Below are 25368 nucleotides of genomic sequence, written 5' to 3' on the forward strand. Positions count from 1 at the left end.
TGTGCATTGTGCTGCTTTGTTATGCAGCTCTTTGCTGATTCACAGCACTGACCTGCAAACCCTCCCCTTTTACTAATGGCATACTGTCAATTTAGGAATTTTAGAGGAGTTTTTTTCACCTGCTGTAATAATAAGGCCTGTGACAGGGTCTGACTATACATGACCCTAAAATTCTCATGGTACTCTTTATTACTAAAAAGGCTTATTTTTATTTTGTTTCTCTGAGCTGGGCCAGCAGTCTGTTTCACTTTAAAAGTGATACCTTCTGCCCTTTTAATGGCGATAAAATAACATTGCTTTTTTTATTGATAACCTCTGGTTTCATTGGGATATTTTGTAAAAGAAAATTAATCCTGCCCTTAGCTTTTATAAAGGGTTGTTACGGCAAAGCCAAACATAAAAGGTATTTCCAAAGCATAAATCATTGAAATCAAGAGAGAAATAATTCCAAAGTGAGTTGTTTTTGTACAGGCTGTCAAGTGGTGTGAGGAATAGATGCATTTTTGGTGTCAGCAGATGCCTCCCCTTTTCCCCTCACAAACAGCCCTGGGTTTGCTTACGCCTTTTTTAGTAGAAAGCAAGAGAAGTAAAGAAGCTGTGGATTTATGGAGAGGTTAAACAAATATGATGCAGAGATGCAGAGACTGCATATTAAAGAGTAAACTCCATGGCTTTATTTTTATAGATGTTCAAAGGTGTTAGAGAAAAAAACCACAGGTTCCTCAGTTCAAAAAAGCATAATTTATCTGCTTTTTGGTGCTGCTTTGGGGCAGTGCTCTGAGAGTAACCTGTGCCAGCACAGGAACTGCCCAGATCTATGTGCAATAAAGCAGAAACTAAAAAAGATGGCACTGGGTGTGTAGAGTTTCTGGAGTTTCTTGGATAGTACAGGAATATCCAAGAAGTCCTGCTGGGATGTCATCCCTTGCACACAGAATGTGCATTGTGCAGGAACACAGACCCTCTTGTGCAGTGTGCACAAGCTGGTTCCCAAATCCATAAAATCCAAGAATTAAAAGCCCTTTGCTGCATCTGGGCTCAAATGCTCAGCATGTTGCACAATCAAGTCCAAAAACAGAGGTTCAGTGTTACTGAGCTCCAGTATTGCTCTCCTGTCACATTGCTCTGGGCTGGGTGTGAGTGAGGTGACTCTGACAGGAGAGCCATGAAGAGCTCAGGCAAGGAGCAGGAGACATGTGAGGTTAAAAGCAGAGCAGAATTTCTTTGGATTTCGGCCCAGATTTCTGCTAAAAATGGCTGGTGCATGTATTGGCAAAACGTTGTTCCCAGCCTACACGAATGCCACTGCTGATGATAGGTCAGTCATGCATCTTGTAGAAATAAACCAGTCTTTAGTCAGTAAAATGTAGTTTTCCTCATTTCTTTTCCCCCCCACTGGTGAGTATAAATGAAGCTTATAGAACTTGCTGCTTCTTAATTTGCCCTAGTATTTCAGAAGCCAATAGATCATTTACTAAGTCACCAGGAAGTCTTCTGTGAGCTGGGTAATTTTCCTGGTGAGATGTTTAGCTTTGCCTTGGATGGCTTTTGTGCTTTTTGGGAATTTGGGAATGGATAGCCAGCCTTCTCTCATTTAACCTCTGAAAGCTCTACTAAAATCTGACAGCACCATGTGAGTACAGCTGCTGGTTGAGGGCAAACCTTTTTATCTGTATCTCACCAGTTTTGCTCTTTTCAGGCTTTCAGTTGAAAGTCACAAGGACTGTTTTTTGCTGGAGACCTTTGGCAGCTTCTTCCCTCAGGCCTAAGGCAGGAGGTCAATTTACCCTGCAGAATGGAATCACAGAAGGAAGTTTTGGTGTAAGAAATTTGAGAGATGGGTAGCATTATCTTGCTGCCAAGAATATTTAATATAAAAATATTGGTTTCCAACAGCAGAATTGTTCAGATTTCTTACACTCAGTGAAACCCTTATTAAATTCTACTCGATGAATATTCAGATATTCAAAACTGAGCAGTTTTGATTTGATCAATAAAAGTTAGCCTAAAACACAACTGAAATTGAGTTTAAGGACTAAAATGAATATACTGAAGATTCTTCTGGTAATAAGCTCCATGGAGCCAGCTGTGACCTTCCAATTCCTGGAGATCCCAGAATTCTACACCTAACTTGTGGCCAGCCCATGTTCTTCCAGAGCTGGTGGCACCAGGGGTTGTGACTGAGCCATTGCACCACAAAGGACTTCAGAAACTGTGAGGGGGCCAAAAATGTAAGGGGAAGCCCGACACATTGGCTGAGCTGTTTTGTGAAGTAGTCATTTGGCAAAACACAGAAGTGGTCTTGAGTTAGGGTCAAGCAGGCAGAGTTCCTCCTTCTCTCAGCTTCAACCCTGTGACCTTTCTTGTTCTGGTTGGAGTGGGGCAGCTCCAGCAGTAGAGGTGGAAAATGTTCCTTTTAAACTTCTTTTATTCCCAGTTCTTTGTGTGGGAGGGTGGCTGGAGACCTCTCTGCTCGAGGGGAAGGCGACACCAGGATCTGATGAATCTCTGATTGTCAGATTCTTGTACCTCCACCCTCCCAGGCCATGATTTAAAATCAAAGAGAGATGGTCCTGCTCAATTCTTTGGCAGAAAGGATGTGCTTTTCATCTGGAATGGCTGAAGATGTGGACCTTGAGTGACAGTCCCCAAAATCAGGATTGAGGCTGGAACTGAGTAAAATTTGTTCCTCCTTTCTGCAGATTTAAGAAGCAGATTGAAGTTGCCCTGCTCTGTCAGCCCTGGTCTGCAGGGCTCCTTGAGCAGGAGGCTGAGGAGCTTTCCAGCTGTTTTGTATCTCTGATGTGAGGCATTTTTTCCTCCAAGGGGAATTCCAGAACTTCTCTCTAGGTTCAGGATTTCATCACAGGGTGCCAAGAGGGGAGGCTGCTTGTTCCAGTAACTGCAGTGTTTGCTTGGATCTGTACTTCTTGAATTTTCTTAGTCCAGTTCTGAGTTGTTTTGACTGGAGAACTACTTTGCTCTAAAGTTCTCCCTTCTATCATCCTTTAAGCATACTTGCCTAAGAATATTTTTTTTTTCTTATCTTTGGTGTCCATGAAAATGAAAATTAAATCCTATGTGATATTTTTATTGATCCCTTATAGGTGTGTGGTCTGCTTTAAAAGAGTGAACCAAATGCAGGAAGAATTTCTTTTCTCATATACTCCCTAAAATTACAGAATTATGGAAACACTATGCCTATTGATGTGAGCTCTGAGATATTTTTATTGTGCTGTAATCCCACTTTCATGGGACTTGATTTCTGCTCCTTGTCCTTCACAGGTTCTGCATCATCTGGGAAAGGTTATTGGTGAGGGCACACTTTTAATGGCACCAACCTCTGGAGCCATCTCCAATGTCTGAGTGATTTGAGCTTTGTTTAAATAATTGATGAGAAGTGTGAGTCAGAACCTACTGGTGATTCAGGCTGCATTATTCAAAGATATTTACTGACAGTTACAGATTGCTCCAAATTTACTTCTCTTTTCAGGCTGCATTAAACTAGGCCGTGCATGAAATAAATAAAATAAATAAATCCTTGTTAATACATATGAAGAACTGTAGGCTTCAGTGCTGTATTTAACCAGTTGCAAATAAGCAATAAGAATTAATGATGCTTTAGCAGGAAAAAACATTTTATTTTCAAGTAGAGAATGCTTTTTTCCTCTGTCTTGCTTGTTGTTCTAGAGTGGACCTGAAAACATCTAGTATTTCAGTGACTTTAATGCAGCTGTCCCTGTACTGGTAGTTGGGGAATGGTTGGGTGTGAGACTTCCTGACTGCCTCATTAGCCACCCACCAAAGCATCTTCTCTAATGGCTGCAGCTTTTAATCTCTGACACTTAAAAGCTCTTCTGGTTCCCAACACCATTTAGGAAAAGAAAGTCTGGTCTAAGAGATTCTCCAGAATTGATTAAGGTGACTTTGGGCATCTTGCAAAATCTCCTTTTTTTTTTTTTTTTTTCCCCGGAGAAAATATTTCCAATTTCTTTTATTTCACACTCATAAAGGCGCCTAAAATTCTGGTTGAAAATGCTGGAGGACAGTGGGATTTTGCCAGGCTGTTATCAGGAGTGAAGTGTGACTAAAGCAAGGCCAGTAATACCAGATTTGCCTTTCAGATTCCTGACTTTGTCAGAATTCCTGCAGCTGCCAGTCCCATGCAATTCCTTCTCTTCCCTGGTTCCTCAGCAGGAGGAGGAGTGTGCCAGGCAGATGAAGGGTTCAGATGTCCACGTGTATGAGCTTCCACACCTTCCTTTGGAAACCACCTCTGGGAGCTATTGGGGAACTCTGTCCCTCTCAGTTTCATGTCCCTGTTGGGAGGAACTTTAACATTTTATCACTTTCTTTTATCAGGCTATTTTTTTTTAATTGCTTGCAATAAATAATTCCACTGAAAATCACCAACTTCTTGCATTCCCAGGATTCACTGACATTGCAGCTGTGCATGGGTGACAAGCAGGCGCTTCTCCCTGACTTCTCTTTGCTGTTTTCCCTGCAGGAACTGTGGACATGGGTGGCAAACAGTCCACAAGTGGCGACGTCTCTGTCACCCAGACCCCTGTGACAGAAAGCATCCAGGATGCCTACAAAGCTGGGGACACCAGCAAGGCCCAAGAGTTGATTAGGTTGTCCTGTGAGGAGACTGCACTGCAAGTGGAAAAGGTTGGGTTGGGTTACTCCTCTCTCTCAGATTTTATTGGCAAAGATGCCAAAATTTCGAGATGCTGCTGTCTTCTGTAATTTTTTTTCATGGAGAAAATCCATTTGGTTGTGCGGGGCTCTGCAGGAACATGCTCGGGGACAGTTTGCCCTTGAAAACACAGATCAGGGGGATGAGGCAGACCACAGGGAGCAGTGTCTGTGGAAACACAGGCTGTGTGAGGAGGGGTGCTGCTGCTGTGGTCACCAAAACAGGGAAATGCATTTTTCCCCATAAAAAGGAAGCAGTTTATAGACGTAACAAAAAATTTATTCCCCCATCAGTGCAAAGATGGTTAATGGCCCCCTGGGAGGATTTTACTGCCTATGTGTGGAATTTTATCACAAACTCTATGCCAGCGTCTGCACTGCTCTGCCTTCAGAGCCCTCCTTTTGAGCCTGCTCTTTGCACAGAGCTGATGTGAGTGTTTTGGGAGGGTCCCTGCATGTCAAATCCAGTCACAGTGGCCATCTCCAAAACAGGTAATACTGCATTTTGCAGCTGAGCTGTGCAAATGCTCTTTCTGTTGGTCCATGAAAAATGGGTTTATACTCACTGTTCTGTGCCTCAGGCACTTAGATGAAAAGCCATACAAAAACCATACAAAAAACTAAAAAAAAAACCCCAACAAATTATGTGAAAAACCATACAAAAAAACTGAAATACAAACCCCTACAAATTTACATAATAAATTTATCAACAATGATTACAATGGCCACTAGTGTTTATGGCATTCCCAGTCAACCACACCAACTGTGGACATGCCTTGGCGTGGGCACAAATAAACCCATACAGCTCTAGAAATGCTCTTTCTCTGCCTGCTGCCTTTAACAGAGAGTTTCTTCTGCTGTGTTTCCTTCACCAGTGTCAGCTTTTAGGCATTGCAGCAGCATATGGGGATCTGCAGGCAGTGAGGTACCTGCTGAAGGAGGCGTTGGTGGTGTTACCAACAGAGCCCAACGATGACAATGCAGCGGTGGTGGCTGCGTATTTTGGGCACAAGGACATCGTGAAAGAGCTGCTGGATTCCCTGCGTGGTAAGCCCTGGGCTGACCCTGCCTCTCCTCGTGTTTTTCAGGAGCTGTGTGCTACAGCTCCAAGCAGGCATTTGGGTTTTTTGGCATTCCTTGGGAAGGGAGGGGTTTAGTCATGGGAAAGTGCGTGCAGGATCAGATCTCTGCTGTGCTTGAAGGAAACTCCCCCCTGGGGAAGAGAAACACATACATAAAAATATTCCATGTTTGCAGACTGGAAGTGGAGGAAGATGCCATTGAGACAGTTCATTCCTGTCAGGCCTCACAGCTGGATAACATCCCAGACCCTACAGTGAGATTAGGGGATTTTCAGGATGCAGCATCATCCCACTACTGATCCAACAGTCTCAGTGGTGCTGGCAGACTGGTCAGGAACACTTTGGGTGCACAGCTGACACCCACTCTGTTCTCTGCTTGACATTTTGTTTTGACTTTCAGGGGAATTCCTTCTTTAGAATAATAATTACATTTTACTTAAATTTTATTATAGTAATTATTTTGGAGCAGAGACATTTTTTTGATTCAGACACAATTCCTAAGGCAGCAGTGGGGGCAGGGGGCAGAACTCTGACTCTGGACCAGGAGCTGTGTTTGGGTCCCTGTTGCTCTCTCAGTGTTCTGTGAGCTTGGCAGCTGCTTCTCCCTGGGACCTTCCATGCATTTGGGGTCCAGAGGTCCTGCAGAACATCTGGGGCAAATCCTTGACCTCAGACACTGCAGTAACACAAGAGCTAAGCTGGCTTCTGCAATGTTTAACCTGAATACAGCTCTAGCTCCACACAGGGGCTAAATAGTTGCCAATGGCCTCAGTGAGAACAGGAATAACCTGTTGGGAAACCTGCTTATTTGGTGTCCTGTTGGAGCACTGGTAAGCAAAATAAATGTTCCAGTTCAGGGGATGCAATTAAATGTAATATTTCCTTCAGCCAGAAAGGAAGCTGAGTAACCTAGTAGAAAAATTAAATTATATTAATATAATACACTGAGTAATGAAAAGTGACTTAAGTAGTTTCTGGAAACTTAGCTCAGTTTAGAAGTGACCAAATTCCCTCCAACTCTTGCTACAGGGGGGTCAGGGGAGGAGCTCTCTACAAACAGCAGCTTTCAGAAATTTTTATGCAGAACCTTCCAGCTGTTTGCTTGGGAAGTTACACAGAAACCAATCACAGGGCTTAGGTATAAATTGCCTAAATTTGCAATTTGGCTGTTGCACTGCAGTGATTCTCCCTGGAACAGTGAGAACTACTTGTGGCTTACAGCTTAAGTGGGAGCCCATTTTCTGTAGCAGGAGGGTAAGGGATTTAGTGGAGTATTAAGAATGCAAAGAGCAATGTAATTTCCACATGGATAAGCTGCAAAAAAAGCCTTGACATGTAAAACTTGGGCTTGTGGATGTTCCTGTAAATGTTTCAGAGAGGATGTGAATTTGTAAAGGATATGGAGGTATTACAGGGAATCAGGGGAGATTTGGGGACTGCTTATTGTTACCAGAAATAATTCTGTCCTGGGCATTTAGTTATATGTCCAGAATTAGGCACACCTAGAGAAAAGTGGTGTTCTACAGGAAAACGTTATTTCTGAAAAAAAAAAAAGCAGTTTGAGAATGACTAAAACAGCAAATTCATGCAAAAATCAGAACATAGTGTTTTGGTTTTTAGCCTTAAATGACATTTGTCTGACTTTACTATGAGTTAATAGTAAAGAGTTGACCTGAAATGAAATATTTGAAGGAGAAATGAAAGTTTTTGTGGGAGACTTCAGGTTGCAGTAAAAACAAGCTAAAACAATTCCTTTTTTGTTGACTGAAGCTTTTTTTTTTTTTTTTTTTTTTTTTTGATTCATCCAATAACATGAAAGCTTACTTGGTTTTCACCACTCTTTGTATCCCCTTTCATGATCCTGGAAGAAGTGGCCGATCTTGGGTGTTTGGATCTAATGCCTGTTTGGATCTGGATGCAAAGACAGTCCTGATCATCCCTGTTTGGGGTCAGATGTTTCTTTATCTGCTGGTGTTTTAGCAGAACTGTTGCTGCCTTATTAATGCTTAAGTCAGGGGCAGATAAAAAATTTCACCCATTGGCTGGGTGGGTAAAGAAGAACAGTTAAGCAAAGCTGAAAACTGTGCCTGACCAGCTTAGGACCCTTCTCTGACACACTTTTGCAGTGTAACCTGTTCCTTTTGTCCTCAGGAGCTTCACCTTGTCTCATACCCCTTTGCACAGCCATTATCCGTGGCTATTCCTCGCACATCACAGCCCAGTGGCACCAACTAAAGTCACATTTTCTATGTTTTTGGTAGGTCCTAATACTTGCCAGCAGCTCCTGAACTGGATGCTGGCCATAGCCTGCCAGCAGGGCCATTTGGACATTGTCAAGCTCCTGATCCGTGCCTACAGTGCTGACCCAGAGAGCTGTGCAGTCAGGAGGAACGAATTCCCCGTCCTCATCCGCCTGCCCCTCTACGCTGCTATAAAGGCAGGTGTGTGTTTGCATGCTTCCACTTTCTGCCCCTTTCCTGCCAGCTCTTCAAAGAATAGGCTGAGCTGTTCACACACAGGATGGTATACGTGCCTTGTCTGGAGTTGGATTTCCAGCAGGATGAATTAAAGTAAAATTGGCTCTGAATCTGTCGACTCAGCCAAATTGGAGTCAGGGCCTTGGGAAGTTAGATTGCTGTAAATACTGAGAGGCTGAACTTTCCTCTACAAACTCCTAGGGAAAAGACCCTTAAAACCAGAATTCTTGCAAGTAAAAGCATTATTGTTATGGACACTCTGGCACACATGCTTGATTTAGGCTGAATAATTTGCACTTCAAAGCACAGCTGTGTGTGTAGTTTAATAAGATGGGAAAAAAGAGAAAAAAGAAAAAGAGCCTGGGCCAGCACTTTTACACAGTGTCTTTGCTGTCTCAGTTTGACCAAACTGAATCCTGCCACTGGAGGAAACAGCCTTTACACATTTCAGTTTCCTTTTTGCACACCCCCACAGTTTTTTTTTCAGCAGTGGTTATTTCCCAGGATTTCTGTTCAGCTCCTTGCTGGTTCATTTACCTGAGTGAAGGGAGCAAACAATCTGCTTTTCTCCCAAGGGAATGAAGATGTAGCCGTGTTTTTGTTGCGGAATGGAGCTTTCTTTTGTTCCTACATCCTGATGGACAGTCCTGAATCCAGCAAACACCTTCTGAGGAAGTATTTCATTGAGACAACCCCACTACCAGGTAGTGCTCCAGCAAAAACAGTAAGTAACCATTTATCTGCCTGAGGAGATGTTGTTTTGAAGGGGCATCATGTTAATAGTTGATAATTGTCTTTGCATGCCATGTGGCTGCTGATTCTTCTCCTCAGCTAAGAGCCTTGTGGTTTGCTGCCCTTTTAGAAAGCTGTGCAAGTGGCTTTGGTGCTGAGTTACAGGGTGTGAAACATCAAGGCTTTGAATGGCATCACTGTGCAAGACACAGCAACAGCCTCTGTGGGGCAATTTAAACACCATCGTTGAGCCAGGGTGTGCTGCGGGCAGGAAACAGCAACTTTGGGCTCAAAGCCTTCCAGAGAAGAAGCTGGGATGCTTCTAGCACAGATTCCCTCCGTGCCACCAGGATCGTCACTCCCTTTAGGTTCCTGTTGTGCCCCCTGATTGCAGGGTGATGGCACCAGCTCTGTGGTGTCCCCAAGGGTTGGCATGGCACAGAGCTGAGCTTGGGAACCCTTCTGTGTCAGACAGTGCAGCTCAGAAAGGGCTTGGGTGGCTTTTTTGTTAACAAGGAGCATGAGCAAAGCAATGATCTGCTGAGTATCTTCCCTACTTCAGATCCTCAGGAGCAAAAAAGTATCTCACACTGGTGTTGTTATGACTTTATAGGGAAGGACATAATATTTTGTGTTATTTATACTGTTCTCCAGCAATTTATTACCAGGTATTCTGAATTTTTTCCCCTCAACATGTAGTTTAACCCACACTGAATAGGAGAATCAGATCCCTGAGCTTTCAGTGCTTACAGTTTTCATCAGGTCACAAGCATTTTGCAGTGAAAAGATGTCCCTCATCAATCCAGTTGAGTATCTGTCTGCTCAGCTTGTAGCCTTGCAGGCTCTTGGTTCTGCTTTGGTGTTAAGTAAAAATAAGGAGAGAGGTTTTAGTAGCTTTACAAACTTCTCCAGTCTCTGTTTTTCTGCCAGAATCCTCTCACTGTGTTCCTGTTGATAGCCTGGGTGTTAAACCAAATAAGTGAGCTTGACTTCTTTAGGTTAAATCAGTAGATTTAGAGCCCTCTTTGTGCTACTCTTAATTTTGTTGACAGATAATCAAAAGGAATCTGAATTCTAGATGTGGATAAGAGTTGATAAAATGTCTTTAGGAAGAAAAAAAGAAATCCAACTGGATAATTCAGCTTGAATAAGCTTGGAATAAATGTTTGAATCACAGGGAAGAGGTCTGTTTTGTATGTGAATTTGCTGGCAATATTTAACTTAGCTGCTGTAAAAATGACTCAGCTTTGCTGTTGTCACACCCTGAGCAAAGAAGAGAGCAGTCTTCAGACATCAGCTAATTGCCAGAAGGGCCTGATTGAAAAAGAAAGAAAAAGAAAAAAAGCATAGAAAAAACACAGAATCTTGACCTTGATTCTCCTAGTAGCTGTTTATTTTTAATATGTTTGCTTATTTAATGCTTTCTCTTTGAATTCATTTTGGCAGACTGGGACAGATTGGGGAGGATCTGTCCTAGTTTGTCTGCAGAGCTCAGATCTTTGGGAAGTGACACTCACATACTCTGATAACGTTTTAAAACACAACTTGGTGGCAGCTGCAGGCAAACTGCCTCGGCGCTTTCTTCTTGTCTCAGAGGGCTCATCCTGAGATGGATTTTGCACTGGGAGGAAGCAAAACTGGGCTGTGTGAGGACTGGGACGTGTGTGGCAGCCAGCTGGATGTCACAAACTTCTCCCCTTGGACAGGGAGGGCAAACCAAGCACTGATCATTTCAGAGTGAGCCCAGAACTTCAGAAGAGTTTGTCCTTCTGTGTTATCTCTGAGTGGAAGCACTTGAGCACAGCTGAGCTCCAATCGATTTCACAGCAGTGAATGCAGAACTATGCATAAAATGTGCCTGAGAGCTGCTTTTGGCTGCCACACCTTCCAGACAGCCCTTGCACCCAGCACAGCTGCCCTTTCTCAGGCAAGCGGAGTTACATCTCATTTTTCTAATATCTGTTTCTCCTTTTTGTGTTCTTTCCTGGCATACATTTATACCCACAGCAAACCACAGTTTTGCTAAAGAGGGGAAGTGGTCCATTTTTACAGGAACAGGTAACAAATGCCAAAGAGAGACTTTGCAATGAAGTGGCCAGGCACAGATTCCAAACTTCAATAGATGTAGTCAGCAGGGAGATAAATGTAACTTTCCAGTGTGTGCTGTGTGAGATATATTTAATTTTTCCATTACAGGCCAAAGAAGAGCTTTGTCTGCTGTATTTTCCCTAGGAAATATTTTACCAATAGTTTCATATTCAAGCATACAAATGTATGTGTGTGTGTGGGATCCTCCTCTCATTTCTTTATCCTGGTAATCTCACTTACATCACCAGCAGCACAGAGCCCTGCAGCAGTCCCACACAAGATTCAGAGCAGGGTTGTTGATGGAGGGAGCAGATCCCTGTCCTCAGATTATCCCATCTGCAGCAGGAGTGAGGTTCTGGAGCACGGCACGTCATTTAGGAGAAATGCACAACAGCCTCTCTTAATCACCTTACCAGACAGCCTCAGATTTAAGTAAATATTTTTCATATTTATAGTTGATCCTTTGCCCAAGAGCAGCGTGATTTCTTGCTCCTGCACAATTTCCAGTCCTTCGCCTCAGTGCATCCCCTGACATTGCTGCAGTAGGTTTCAATTTAGTCTTCAGGGCTTGTACTGAGAAATTCTTCCTTTGGCAGGAGAGGGGAGTCTGCACAGGTTTTCCTTGGCCCTCTGAAGAGCAGTGAGCTGCCTGCACTCAGCCCTGAGCTAACATCCTCTGAACTCTGTCCCTGGTTTAGCACAGAGTTCACCACCAGTCCCAAACTGAGAAGGGCTGAGCCCTGAGCTCTGTGAGTTTGGCATCACAGACCTTTGGCATCAGAGAAACAGCTTTTCTGGGAAAACAGTGCAGATGATGAAGTATGAGTTGGGAGTAAATCCCCTCTCTTTGTAGCACTGCTGTTGGCATTTCTTTCACTTAATTAACATTTTCACTGCAGAGTCCTGAGGCAACCAAACCCCTAAGGTAACTCCTCTGATACCAGGTTAGTGGTACCAGCTGCATTTGCTTCACTGTCTAAGTCAGATAGAGGGGTTTGGCTGGTCCTCCAGTTTGCAGAGACACTGTCAGTCCTTGTCTCTGGATGAGAAGGAGGGCACTGATTGCTGGGGTTCAAAAAGCTGCCTTGGATACAGGACACCAACCCACAGCCCTGATAGCAGGTGCTGGATTTCACAATCTTGTCTGTGGTTTGAGAAGTCATTATCTGCATTCTACAGGTATCTCCTTATCACATCAAATACCCTGGGGCCATGCCCCTGCATTTTTGAGGGAAGTGATACACAGCAATCTAAATGCAAAATAGAGATGGTTTATCATTCTGCAAAGAGCAGCAGCACAAACACAAGGTCCTGCTTACAGCCCCTAAAAGAGGGCTGTAAGGGTGTATTATTACTGCACTGGTTGCTTATACTCAAGGACAAGTACTTTTTTTCTAAGCCAAGGGGTTTGTGGTACATTTTACAGGTGAGAGAAAAGTTCAGAAAACTGCATACTGAATTTAAAACCAGAGTTTCTAAGCAGGAAGCTGTTAAATGTGCAGAATGGGAAATCTAGCAGTAAAGCAGGATATGTTTGGTGTGAGAGTGAAAGCTTTGCAGTGCAGCTCCCATTGGGTTCTGTGCACTTTGCAGTGGCAGTGGAGACTCTGCTTAATTTGATTTCTTGTTGCTGCTGGCTTGCTGTGTTTTACAGGGGTGCCTTGTGGCATGGCTGTGGATGTAGCTTTGAACAAACAGCTGGAGCTCCCTGCCTTGGTTTCCCCAGTGGCACAATGGACATAATATTTCCATTCATATTTGCAGGGCTGTCCTGAGGCATCATGAGTGAAGGTTTAAAAAGCACGGTGTCTACGCTAAGTACAACTACTGTCAATATCTAAAAAGTGCATCTCTTTGTACTTACCCTTTGTTCCATTCTCCAAAACATTTGAACTGTCAGATCTACATGACAAGTCCTGAGTCTCAAAAAGGCATTTGAGATAGGCCATTGTTTACCTTTTCTTTCTCTCATTTTCCCAAACACATTCCTTTTAATTCTAAATTTGGGGTTGAAAGTCCAAAGAGCTAAATACTAGGCATTGGAAAGCAAATTAAATTTGCTGTCGGGTTCTTGCTGCCTCCTGGTGGAGAATTAACAATCATTCCATTGAGGCTGGTTTTGGGATGAGTTATGTCAAAACCAACAAGTTTATGAAAACATTTTGGGAATATAATTTTAAAATGTGCATTTCAGGACAAGGATTGGAATGCAATGAGGTGATCTTGAAAATGAAGCCTTGGGTTGTTTCCTTGCATTGATGAAAACTATGTGTTCACACTTTCTTCTGTCCAAGCTGGACCCTGAATAGTATGGACTGGTGAAGAGGTCCAGGTCCCCTGCTTGAGCTTGCTCATGGTCTTTGGAGTGAAATCATGGAGCAGATACAGCAGGGGCTGCTGATAGCCAGGCATGATTTCATCTCTGAGTCAGTTTAATTCCTAGAAGCAGATTGGAAAGTGAGCAAAATGTTTATGGCCTGTGCTCTGCTCTGCCAGATTCCCAGTGGTGTAGCACAGGCTGAGACCAACTGGGGTTTCACTAATGTGGTTTTCTCTTCTCTCTTTGACACATGCAGGCTTTGTGTGTGAACTGGTCAAACCTCAAACTGCCCTGGGTGGATCTAGACTGGCTGATCGATATCTCCTGTCAGATCACTGAGCTTGATCTCTCTGCCAACTGCCTGGTGTCCCTCCCCTCCGTGATCCCATGGGGGCTGATCAACCTGAGGAAGCTCAGCCTGGCTGACAACCAGCTGACAGAGTTACCCAGTGTGCAGTCCTCTGATGAGATCATTTGTACAAGGTGTGTGCTCCCCACAGGGCTGAGCCTGCAGGGAGAGCAGGCTCGAGCTGGGCTTGAGGGAGACTGTGTAAGGGGAGAGCACATTGCAGGAGCCTCTTGGTCTGCAAGGTTTAGCTTAGGATTTGCCCCTCTGCATTCTCAGTGTTTCCAAGTTTGTTGTCAGGACAGTTGTGGGGTCTTTTATTCCTGTGTTGTCTCATGTTGCTTCTGCTTTTCTCCAGCTCTGGTGAGCCCCACTCCTCTAAGCTGGCTCAGAGTGACATTTACTGGCTGACACCAATGATTTGATTATCTTTCTATCCAGAGCACCTCTCCCTGCTGCCTGGAAGGGTTCATTTTCTAATTAGGGTTTTATGCTTTGCCTTGTGAGGCACACTTCAGCTGTTTTCGTCCAGAACTGAAGCTGTCCTGCTAAAACAGATGTCTGTGGCAACAGGAGGCTTTGCTTGTGTTTTACTGATGCCTGACTGAGGTTGTTCTGTACTCACAGGTTACTCGAGGTCGATGTATCCAGCAACAGGCTCTCTACTCTCCCTACTGGATTCCTACATCTTAAAAACCTTAAAAAACTCATTGCTTCCAAAAACTATATGGAGAAGTTGTTTGACGAGGAAAACAGTACGTACAGTCCAGTGTTTGGCTTGTATTTCAAGGCTGGGCTGTAGGGAAGAACCCCAAAATGTTAAAATAATGGCTTAAATGGCTTAAAAGCTCTCATGCTTATACCAAGGCCACAATGTTTCATGTTTTCCAGCAACAAATTGGATTGGTTTAAGGAAGCTGCAGGAGTTTGACGTCTCTGACAACAGGTTGGTGGAACTTCCAACGGTTTTTCTATACTGCTTCAAGTCCCTAAACATACTGAATGTTTCCAGAAATCAGCTGAAAGTGTTTCCAGACCCCTGGGCCTGCCCCCTGGTAAGTTGAACTGCTCTGACAAAGTCAGAGGCTGAAAAAACTGTTGAAACAATGCAAAAAAAAAAAAAAAATTGACTGTGATGCTTAAAAAGCTGTCAGATGCTTAAAAGGCTGTTCTGTAGGAATGCCCCTGCCAAATTTGGTTTATGGGTTTCAGATCCAGTCTTTCTGAGGTTCCACCCTGTTCTCACCATGTTGATGGTGTTGGTGGAAAAGTTTTAGAAATGTGTCTTACATGGATGTATTCATTTTCTCTGTTCCTCTGAGCAGAAGTATTGTTAGGATCATTTTACAAAACACCCAACTTTCACCAGGGGTAACTTTGCCCAAACCCATGGCAAACTAGGACATCTGTATCCACACCCATCACTGTGACTTTATTGCTCATTTTTACAGGGACAGCAGGGGAGCAGTATCCTTTGGGGAAGTGTTTGTTTGTGGTTGAAAAGCAAATGGGGGTGGGTGATTTTCAAAATAGTTTTTGGAATAGTTTTTGCCCGCCAAGAAATTTGACCAGCGGTTGAGTGCATCTCCTTAGCAAATCCTAAGTGCCTGCATGCCAAATAATTTATCAAGGTATCTAAAGATACCACCTAAAATTAATTTATTAAAGCTTTTGACACATGACAGCTGATCTACCACATTATTTAAAGAGATAATTACTGCTCTGTAAGTGTGGGGCTTTTTGTGTCTTCCAGAAATGTTGTAAAGCATCTAGAAATGCACTGGAATTCCTACCTGATGCATTGACTGTGTTCTGGAAAAATCACCTGAGAGAAGTGGATTTTTCTGAGAATTCACTGAAAGAAGTTCCAGCAGGAATCTTCCAGCTTGAAGTAAGTGTCATTTCTTCCTAGTTCTCACATTATTTTTCCTAATACTGACTCAGACCTTAAACTGGCTGCCTGGTTAAGGTAGGAGCCCACGTGCTGGTTTGAACTGGTGCAGTTGCACAGAGCCCCTGAGCAGGCTGTCACCCCCTGAATCACCACATTCAGGCCCTCATACAGTGAGATGTATCTGGTTTCTGACACAGGTCTTCTGAGAACTCTCTGGATGTCTGTGGTTTGCAGAATTTGGGAGCACAGTTTGGAAGACAAGCCCTGCATTGTAGCTCCAAACTCCAGCCATTGAAATATTGATGTGCTGAAGTACACTCACAAATAGTTGTGCTTATTCTTGAAAAAAAAAGTGTTGTGTAATTAGGAGTTAGTCTTTCTGTGCTGAAAATAGCATATTTGAATGCCCTAAACAGTGCTGCCTGGGACCTCTGTAATCCTAAAGGTTGTAGATTAAATAATTCTTTCCTGTGGACACCACAGATCCATGTTTATGGATCAGATTCTTCAGAATTATGTCAAAATTCTTCAGAATTTTGTTTATGTCAAAAATTCTTCAGAATTTCTGCTTTCACATGGTTTTGTCGTGAAACCAAGCAGAACTTGGGGTTTCCTCCAAGCTTCCCTGCAAGATTGTGAAACTCAGGGTTGTGGAGAGAGAAACAGAGGTGAATCTGGGCAGAAGTTCCATGCTTTTCCCTGCTGGCCTCTGTGGGAAGGATGTTCATATGTGAAGATGTTCTGTGGGAAGAAGTGATGGTTCATATCCATGTCCAGTCCTGATCTCAGGATCTGCAAAGGTGTCTTTTACTCCTGCTGGAACAAGAGGATTGAAGTCCCTCAGTTCTTTCCAGTCATCCCAGCACATTTGGCTTTGCTCTCTGATGGCTGTTTGTTTCCAATTGGCATTTCTCCTGAAACAGAACAAATCCTATGGACTATTGTCTCCAAAACTTGGTTTTTCTGAATGCATTGAGAGCCATCCCAGGGGGTGGGAGCCACCATGGCAGATATTAAACACTAGATGGTGCTTCCAGGGCACAGTTCTTAGGTGCTGCTGCTCAGAGGGTGCAAAGGGAGAGACCTCAGCACAATCTTTGCTGATGTTTTCAAAGTTAGTGAGCCTTGGCTGCCCTAAATAGTGTCAGTTCTTTTCTGTATCTCTTCAGCATTTTATTCATAAAAGAAATAAATATAAAATATCTTCGGTGCCCTGAGGGCCAGAGTGTGGTGAGCAATAGAAGGTGAAACCTGATGCCTGGAGGAGCCCTGGCTTGGGCTACTCCTTGATAGTGGAATTGGTGTGGGTGAGCAGGGCTGTGATCATGCTCCAGCCCTCTCCAGAAGCAGATGTGGGAAGGGGGAAGAATGGGAAGTGAAGTGTTCCTACAGATAATGTATTATTTTTTATGTAGGAACAGCAGTGAACTGTTTTCTCCCTGGGAAAAGCAGACAGCAGAGGAGGCCTGTGACTTTAAAAGCGCATGTCATGGGTCAGCCATTTGTCACTGTAGCTGCAGTGCAGTGTAGTTTATCACTGGCCTTTGCATGGTTTGCAAAGGAATCTCAAGACTGGGACCAGCTCAGTCCTTAATACCACGTGTACTCCAGAAATGTGGTGTTGAGAGAAACAGAAACCTCCTCAGCTTTCCTGGCTGTTGCCTTCTAAAGGAACCAACCAAGCCGTGTCTTAGTTCTCTAGACTAGTTTGCTTCTCCTGGAGACACCTTGCCCCTCTCGGTAGAATAATTCAGATTAGACTCTGGTCAGCTTTTCCACATCATGACCTGACTGAGGCACCTTCATCTGGATGCTGCAGTCCCTTTACTCAGGTGTCATCTCACACCCTTTGGCTTGCTGTGGCAGCAGCTTTGAAGGAAGTTTGTCTGCCACTGCCGTTGTGTCCCTTCTGGAGGCCCCCATTCTCCCACTGAAAGGCAGTAAAAATGAAGAAGTTAGAGACAAGAGGCAATTTAAAAGGACTAGAGATCTCCAGAGTTTCAGTCATGAAGAACCACAGCCAGCTGACAGTCACTGATTTTCTGATTTTCCCCCTATGCACAGAACCACTGGAGAGAAGCTGCCCAGGCTCTCAGCTCCTTGGAGAGTGGCCTTGGTCAGTGTTTGGGGAGACACAGACACAGTGACTGAAACAGAAACACCCCAGTTAGAGCCCACAGAGCACAGTTTGTGCTAATTCTGGGATGTGCAGCCTCCCTCTGCTCCCTTCCCCTGCCCCAGGGGTGCTTTGGGGAGAAGTCTGAGGCATTGTCCTTGCACAGCCCCATGCTGACACTTGGAGAGAGCCCCACACCAGGAGCCAAGGGCAGGCTGGGTCCTCCTCCCAGGGGAGCACGAATGATGGTAAAAGCATTGGCTGTCAGTTCTCAGTTCTCAGTTTTCTAGTTTTCCCTTTCCTTGGGTGGCTCACCCTGTCTGCAGTTCTGTATTCCCTTCACCTTGCCCAAATCCCGGCAAAGCCCAGTTCTGCCCCTCTCCATCACTAGAGGGAGCGTTTTGCACGGTAATTCCCATTCCAGCCTCTGCTGCTTGTCCATCACTTATGTCACATGGACACCTCATATTTTTCCAATCTAAAAAAGGGGAGGAAGGCCAACAAACTGCTTCGTGAGACCCTGTTAATCCTGCTCGATGAAAAGGAGCATAAACCTTTTATATTAACGTGGAGCACATAAAACATTTAACACACTTGACACTGAAGTCTCTGCTGGTAAAACATGATTTGCGTGGGGTATAATTCATTAATATTGCTGTACTTCTGGCAGGAGATAATTCAGCTGACATTCTGCTTTATCTCAGTTTTTCATGGTGGGGGGACTTGCTGGATAAACCTGGTTGGAAACTCCACATGTAGACAGCACTATTTTTCAGTGGAAAATTGGATTTTCAGCCAAATGAAAATGATCATTTGAGCCTCAGCATTATTAAGGGCAGATGGCAGAGCATAAACTTTACAAAGCTGAATGGGAACTGCATTTTTTCTTTTATATTTCAGTTAAATTCGAAGGAGACCTTATGTTTAACTTGGTATTTCCAGCTGAGTCCTATCTGTGTGGTGTTAACTGTATGGTCTCAATCAGTTTCACTTGTTTTTAGAATTCCTGTCTCTGCTGGGAGGGGGGAAAAAAAAAGGAGATGTGTAACTTTTATAAATCTTGGAAAGTGAATACAAATCCTGTCCATTTTAATAGAGATGTCATAAAAAAGCAATCAAAACTCTTCCTTGTGTGAAGTGGTTCATGTTTTGCACCTTGATTTTGTGCATGCACTGCAGGTGTAAGCCCACTCTGTGCAGACACACACATTTATTACATATATTTGTAGTCCATACGTGGCATCCTGTGTTGGTAAATCAAAATGTTCTTTTCCACTTGGAAAGGTTTCCTCACTGAGAAGTAAGATGTCCTCTTGCATGGGCTGTTTCCAAGTGCATCTGTCAGCAAGTGGAGCAATAATCTCCCTGGAGTGAGTGGTGCTGCTCCGTGCAGAACTTGCTGGGGACAGGGAGGAAATGTTTGCATGCTGGGCAGCACGGACAGGATGTTCTGATGAATAAGATGTACTTTCTCCGTGTTTCTGTTATTTAATAGCCACGCTTAAAAAGCTCTTTCTGTGTGTTTGGTGCTCCCTAACTCCAGGCTATTCCTCCCCTAGGCTTTGGTGTCCCTGAAGCTGCTGGGAAATCAGTTAGTTACGTTGCCTTCGCAGGATAAGTGGAATTGCAAACAACTTAAGTCGCTGGATCTTTCAAAAAACCAGCTTGGGAAGTAAGTGTTGCTTTCAAGTGTTGGCTAAGAAAACAAAAGCTGAAGAAATAATAGCAAACCCAATGCCTCGTGTAACACAAAGGGTGTCAGGAGAGAATTAATCACCTGTGTAGAAGGCATTGATACCCACATACCATGTCCCCGAGTACATTGTGTGTCTGTGACAGTGATGAATTATCCTTTGCTGAATTCTTTGGGCATTTAACACACTGTATCATTTATTAAGTGGATAGATTATTGATAATGGCAGTTTAATTTCTGAGCATGTAGGAATTTCTTCAGCCCACTGTGTGGTTTATCACTACAAATACAAGTTTGTGGGGAGCATATCTTAACCGTAAACCATCTGGCTGGACTGCAGTTATTAGTTAGTGTGGGAGTATTGTTATGGAAAAAATGAAAAGTCTTTGTTTTTTAAATGGAAGTATAACCAGCTGCAAGTTCATAGAGATTTCCAGCCTAAAGGATTCTGTGATTCTAAGACTGATGTTAATAAGATCGTCCAATAAATGAGTGATGTCCTTCTGTTTAGAAATTCCAATGGAGATGTTTAACATAGAGAGTTAAAGGTCCTTTATCATCTCCTCATCATCTTCTCATTTGGGTGCCTGTCCAACACAGTTTTTGGAGTCCTTAGAAGTTTCTGTGTCAGTTGCAAAAGACAAATTTTTGAATGCCCCAGTGCATTTCCAGAGTCATGCTGGTGGGTCATCTTCTCCGAGTCTCCCTGGGGAGGGCGGGCAGTGGCAGCAGGTCGGTTCTCCAGTGTTTCTGGTGAAACTCCTTCAATCTGCTGTTTGACAACCACTTAACCCTGACACCCATAAAGCCAGGGGTCAAGTGCCTCTGCCCTGGGAGCTGGGAGAGCTGCCTTGCGGAGCTCTGTTGATTTGCCAGGAGAAAACCACTGGGCTGGACAAGTGTTGGTGGAGTCTGATTGCACAGCAAGTTTCACTCCCATCTCTCCAGAGCAGGTGGAATCCTGTGTGAGCTGTGAGCATGGTCAGGCTCTTCCCCATGTAGCTCGGCACCTTTCCAAGATCTTTTCCCCACGAGTCCCTGTTTTGTTTGGCCCACAGGAGCGATGAGGGGTTTAAAACGAAGAAGATCCCCTTTTTCACCACGAAGAACAGGGTGCGTGGTGGCCCTGAGCCAGGTAAGGCACACAGCGAGTGCTGGCAATGCCAGGTAAGCTGGGAAGCAGCAGGAATCTGCAGTTTGGCTGGAGGGAAAGCAAGTAAATTCCTCTGCCATTTAAAGTGCAACAGTGTTTTATTAAGAAGAAATATGTTCAGATAAAATGTTTCTAAAGAAATGATGCAGCTGGTTGGTACTACCAATATAGAAAGATGGTGTGAAACCTGTTTCTTTTGCTCTTTCGTGAAGGTTGTGCCTTTTAGCCAGGCATGTTGAAGGGAAATTACCCCATAATTATCCCTGTGACTCTTATGACTGTTTCTGTTGCTGACTTTGTAAATGGCATGTTTTCCCCTGCCTGTGATTTGCACCCTCAGTTTGGGGCAGAGCTGATGAAATGCACGTGAAATCCCAGAGAGAACAAAGGGATATCTGAAGATATTGCACTGCTTCCTGCTCTCTGTGGGATTCATCTGCATTTCTTTTGTTTGTTGTTTTATTTTAAAGCACTTTGGGAGTTTTCTCATTCTGGCTGCCTGCAGAATGCCTGTCTCTAAGCATTCCTTGCCAGTCAGAGTGGGACAGAGCCAGCGTCGTCCTGACGCACATCCCGGCAGCCCTAGACTGCTCGTGGGAGGAAGAGGCCCTCCTGCATCAAATCCTTCCCTCAGTTCCCCTGAAAACTCTGCCTGAGGTGAAATTGGTAAATGAACCACGTGCAGCCATATCTGTAGGTTAGGACTGGAGATCCTCACCTCCAGCTGGCTCCTCTGGGAGGCAGAAGCTCTACCTGGAACTCCAGGCCAGGCTGATCCTGCCTCGTTTTCCTGTCCATGGCAGTGGAGGCTGCTGTGCTGGGTGAGGTGTGTGTGTCCCCCGAGGGGGAGAAGAGGTTGGTCTGTGCTGTTTCACAGGCAGGAAATGGAAATAGAAATGCTGTGACATTGTTGGAATACAGAACAACTGGAAAAGGAGTCTGAACCTTGTGGATCTGTGGAGTCTGACATATCCTCAGAGCTTTGCTGTGAAGTGCTGCCGCAGCATTTCCCAAAGGGGAGAGAAGGGCAGGAGCAGCAGGCAAAGGCAGATAAAACCAGCTCTAAAAGGGAATTGCTGTCCTAATGGAAATCTCTACGTGCTGCAAAGCCAGCATAACCCCCTGCAGAAAGTAGGAGAGGATGGGCTCTGCAGCAGTGCCATTTGAACAGCTGTGGCACCTTACACCCTGGTGCAACCTGGAGCTGCCTCAGGTGGCCTCACGTAGCAGGGGGCAGAGTGGCCCACCTGGCTGGTGCCACGGGTGAGCAGCCACAGAGACAGAGCAAAGGCAGCTCATCCTTTTCTCTCTGTTCCTCTGCCAAGTGTAGCTTGGTGAGATGAGAGGATGTGGCCAAGAATTTAAACATCAAGAGAAAACAGAAGCTGGAGTACATCAGCTGCTCACAGAAGTCTCCTGGTGAGGTGGGGGTGGACAGGTTTTCATATGATTTACCAACAAAGCTGTTTTCTTAGTTCTAGGTTATTTAAAGAGAATAATTTATGGTGCTCACTATACTTGATTGATAAGTCTCAGAATAACTTCTTGCACATGCATGTGTGGTGTTGGTAGCATTTATTCATCCAAAAATACATTTTCAAGATGGGATTTGTTTTAATTTTTCTACAGTTCTTTAGAAGAAAATTTGAGCTGAAGCCAGAGAAATCATAAATAACTCATGAATAAATAATTACAATTCATAAACACCTCGCGCTTACTTCCAATATAGTACACTCCATTCCACCTGGGACTCTTTGGTGAATTCAGAGTATTGCTGCTATTTTAGGAGTTTGCTCCTACATGTCCAAGAGGGGCTAAATCTGTCTGTGCCCAGGTACCTACTGAAGAGCAACAATGCAAAGTTTAAGTTCTGTGATGAGCCAGAAAGCAAGTGAATTGCGTCCCTGAATAAGCCTGCTGTTCTCCTAAAATAATCCCAAAGATGTTTTTTTAATTTGAAAACTCAAAAGGCAGACTGTGACGTGCCCCACACCAGACAGTCCTGTCACGTCAATGAAACACCCCTGCAGACAGTGGGACTCTATCTTGCTCCTTTTCTGATCACAGCTCAGGCTGCAAGTGCTGTTAATATTAGAACTGAGGAGTTTTCTCCTGAGAAAACCTCTTCCAGTTTTTTTTTCATCTTTTTGACTAAGTCTAATTACAGTTCCTCACGTCTTCTCTGTAAAGGAACATCTTGGTGGAAGTGGAACTGTCCCATCCCTCAGGAAGGGAGAGTCTTGCATCTCAGGGAGCTGCTTTGATTGACCATGGAGGCAGCAGATGGTGCTGGTTGTACTTTCTATTCAGACTCCAAACCTGCCTGGTTTTCCTTCATTTCAGGATGTTCTTTGGTAGATAAATGTGACACCCTCAATACAGCAACACAATCCATGTCAGCTTTTTGTGCAGCTATCCCAGGTGCCATTTCTGGAGTGAGGTGGTGCTCTTTGGGACTTGAAGAGCTTCCCTTTTTTGAACCTCTCCAGCAGCAGCATCTCAGCCATGCAGTTGATGCTCCTACTGCTTGGGTTGCTCCCAAAATACACAGGATGCTTCTCAGGCGTGGAGGAAGTTTCCTGAGTCCTTCTCTAAAACAGAACAGAGGAGCAAACACCAGCATGTTTTGGAGACAGCATAGGTCAGTCTCTCAGCTCCAGTTTTGGTTTTCTTCTCTGTTGTTACCGACTTTGATCCACCATAAATTACTGCGGGATGCAACGTGGGGGCCTGAACATGAATTCTGACTGGCTTTTCTCAGATAATATGGAAAAATCACATTGAGAACCAGCTGTGCCCCAGGTGTGCCCTTTCAGTGCCATGTTAAGAACCAGTTGTACCCGTGGGATGCCCTCTCAGTGTCAACTGTTAGGCTGCAATAGGGGCAGTTCACAAGATATTACTATGTATTCAACAGCAGGAGACAAGGTGCCACTCATCCCCTGAGCTGTTTTGACAGGCTTGGAGTTCCTCCCTCAGCACCCCATAAGTCCTGGACACTGTCACCTTCCATCACTGTGACTTTAGGACATTGAGATGTGAACATTGATGTTTGATTGTCACTGAAGGCCATTTGCTTTTCTGCTCTTGCTTGGTGGTGGCCCCTGCCAATGAACATGACCTCATGTCCTGCCCACAGAGTTCAGATGAAGCTCTTGGTTCAGAGCCTTGATGCTTGTTTTGTTGCTTCTTTTTTTAAAGGTGCATTTTGTTTTCTGTCTTGTTCCAGGTCCTTTTTTGGAGTTTCCAGCATTTCTGAGCGATTCTCTGGAGGTTCTTTATCTGAACGACAATCAGCTGGACTCTGTCCCGCAGTCCGTTTGCCTCCTGAAAGGTTTAACAGAACTTTATTTAGGAAAGTGAGTCCATGTCCTGGAAAAGCTTTGCAGTGTTATTTCCATGTTGTTTTAGTGACCAGTCTTCTGTGGAGCCCCACCCCAGATGTCCAGTGCTTTTGAAGTCAGAAAGCTGGAAATAGTCAGCCCCTTGTTAGAGCTGTGCCCATGGTTTGCTTTAGATAAGAAGGAGGCTGGTCTTTTGAGTTAGGGAAGATGATCTAATGCTTTGAACACAGGCCTGGGAATCTAAAGTGCCTCTAGTTCATTCTGGCTTTTTTGCTGTCAGTTTCTGTAGTGCTACATTCAATAACTCATCATTTTTACCTTTATTTCCTCAACTATCCAGCAAAGATGATTACATTTGTCTGCCTCAGAGGATAAATGGAGGTTATACATCACTTTTAGGATGGAAATTGCTGTTAAAGTGCTGAGTAGTCTTATTAAAATGTTAATGGAAGATTTCTGCAAGGACAGAATAGCGTAATCTGAGAGTCCATGAGAGCAGCTACTTACACACAAAGCCTGGTTGTTGGTAGATTTATTTGTTTTTGTACAGTAACCCTGGTATCCGAGAGCTTCCTCCAGAACTTGGACAGCTGGCTAATCTCTGGCAGCTGGATATCGAGGAACTAAATATCAGTAACGTTCCTGCAGAGATCAGAAAAGAGGGTAAGGCTGATGCTGTGTATTCTTTATTAAATTGACTGAACATGCAATAAAATCTCTTCCTTTTAATGGTCAAGAGCAGGAACAGACAGTGAATTCCTGAGCCCTCGTGGGGTTAACTGGAATTGCACAGGGAAACTTCCTACTTGTATTTACAAATTTGATAATCAGTGCTAAGTTCTGGCTGTAATGATCAATTTAAGACAGATCACAATCTAAAATGATGACTTATAAATGCAGTGTTTCATTTTCAGTATGCATAAATTCTGTAGCTTCCTTCCTGAATGTGGATATTTTAGGATATTTAGATGGTCTCTCTAAAGACTGAAGTGTTTAGGATTAGCAGTCACAGTCCCATTGAAGTGACTTTATTGTGAGCTGCTAGGTTTTGGGATCTATTACACTGCTGTCTTTTTTTTTTTTTTTTTTTTTTTAACAGAAAATCCTGTGGGAACAAAGTTATTAGGAATTATTCCTGCTCTGGCAATATACTGTTGAAACCTCAATCTCACTTTAACTGGAAGCATAAAAGCAGAGGGAAAAACTGAGTATTTTCCAATACTGAATTAGTATTTTATGTTTCCTCTCAGCTTCTGAAGCATAGGAGCCCCAGCATTTGTTTCTCCTTACAGTGCTCCATTGTGGAGCCTCCGAGCAGTGACCTTTTCCTGGGGTCTCTGTCTCAGGTTTGTCCGCTGGAGGTTTCTTTGTTTATTCTCAACCCACAGCCAGACTGCAGGGGAAGCAGGAGTTCCCAGCCACGAA

At 44.0% G+C, this 25368-nt stretch overlaps 1 protein-coding gene across 8 annotated transcripts in view; it reads left to right on the forward strand.

Moving 5' to 3' along the window:
* The window catches only part of LRRK1 (leucine rich repeat kinase 1), a 79781-nt gene that overhangs the window by 15253 nt on the left and 39160 nt on the right, over nucleotides 1–25368 (forward strand). For all 8 annotated transcript variants that reach the window (XR_005258171.1, XR_005258172.1, XM_038147386.1 and 5 more), the window contains 12 exons: nucleotides 4508–4671; nucleotides 5574–5745; nucleotides 8042–8221; nucleotides 8833–8981; nucleotides 13654–13880; nucleotides 14371–14498; nucleotides 14635–14798; nucleotides 15497–15634; nucleotides 19313–19425; nucleotides 20505–20581; nucleotides 23829–23958; nucleotides 24494–24606. Coding sequence is in view for 6 of the 8 variants with exons in the window: in XM_038147386.1 (XP_038003314.1) it covers nucleotides 4508–4671; nucleotides 5574–5745; nucleotides 8042–8221; nucleotides 8833–8981; nucleotides 13654–13880; nucleotides 14371–14498; nucleotides 14635–14798; nucleotides 15497–15634; nucleotides 19313–19425; nucleotides 20505–20581; nucleotides 23829–23958; nucleotides 24494–24606 (1755 nt within the window). In the remaining 2 variants the exon portion in view is untranslated. The remainder of the gene's footprint in view (nucleotides 1–4507; nucleotides 4672–5573; nucleotides 5746–8041; nucleotides 8222–8832; nucleotides 8982–13653; nucleotides 13881–14370; nucleotides 14499–14634; nucleotides 14799–15496; nucleotides 15635–19312; nucleotides 19426–20504; nucleotides 20582–23828; nucleotides 23959–24493; nucleotides 24607–25368) is intronic.

Source organism: Motacilla alba, chromosome 10 (assembly GCF_015832195.1).
Source record: "Motacilla alba alba isolate MOTALB_02 chromosome 10, Motacilla_alba_V1.0_pri, whole genome shotgun sequence".
NCBI lineage: Eukaryota > Metazoa > Chordata > Aves > Passeriformes > Motacillidae > Motacilla > Motacilla alba.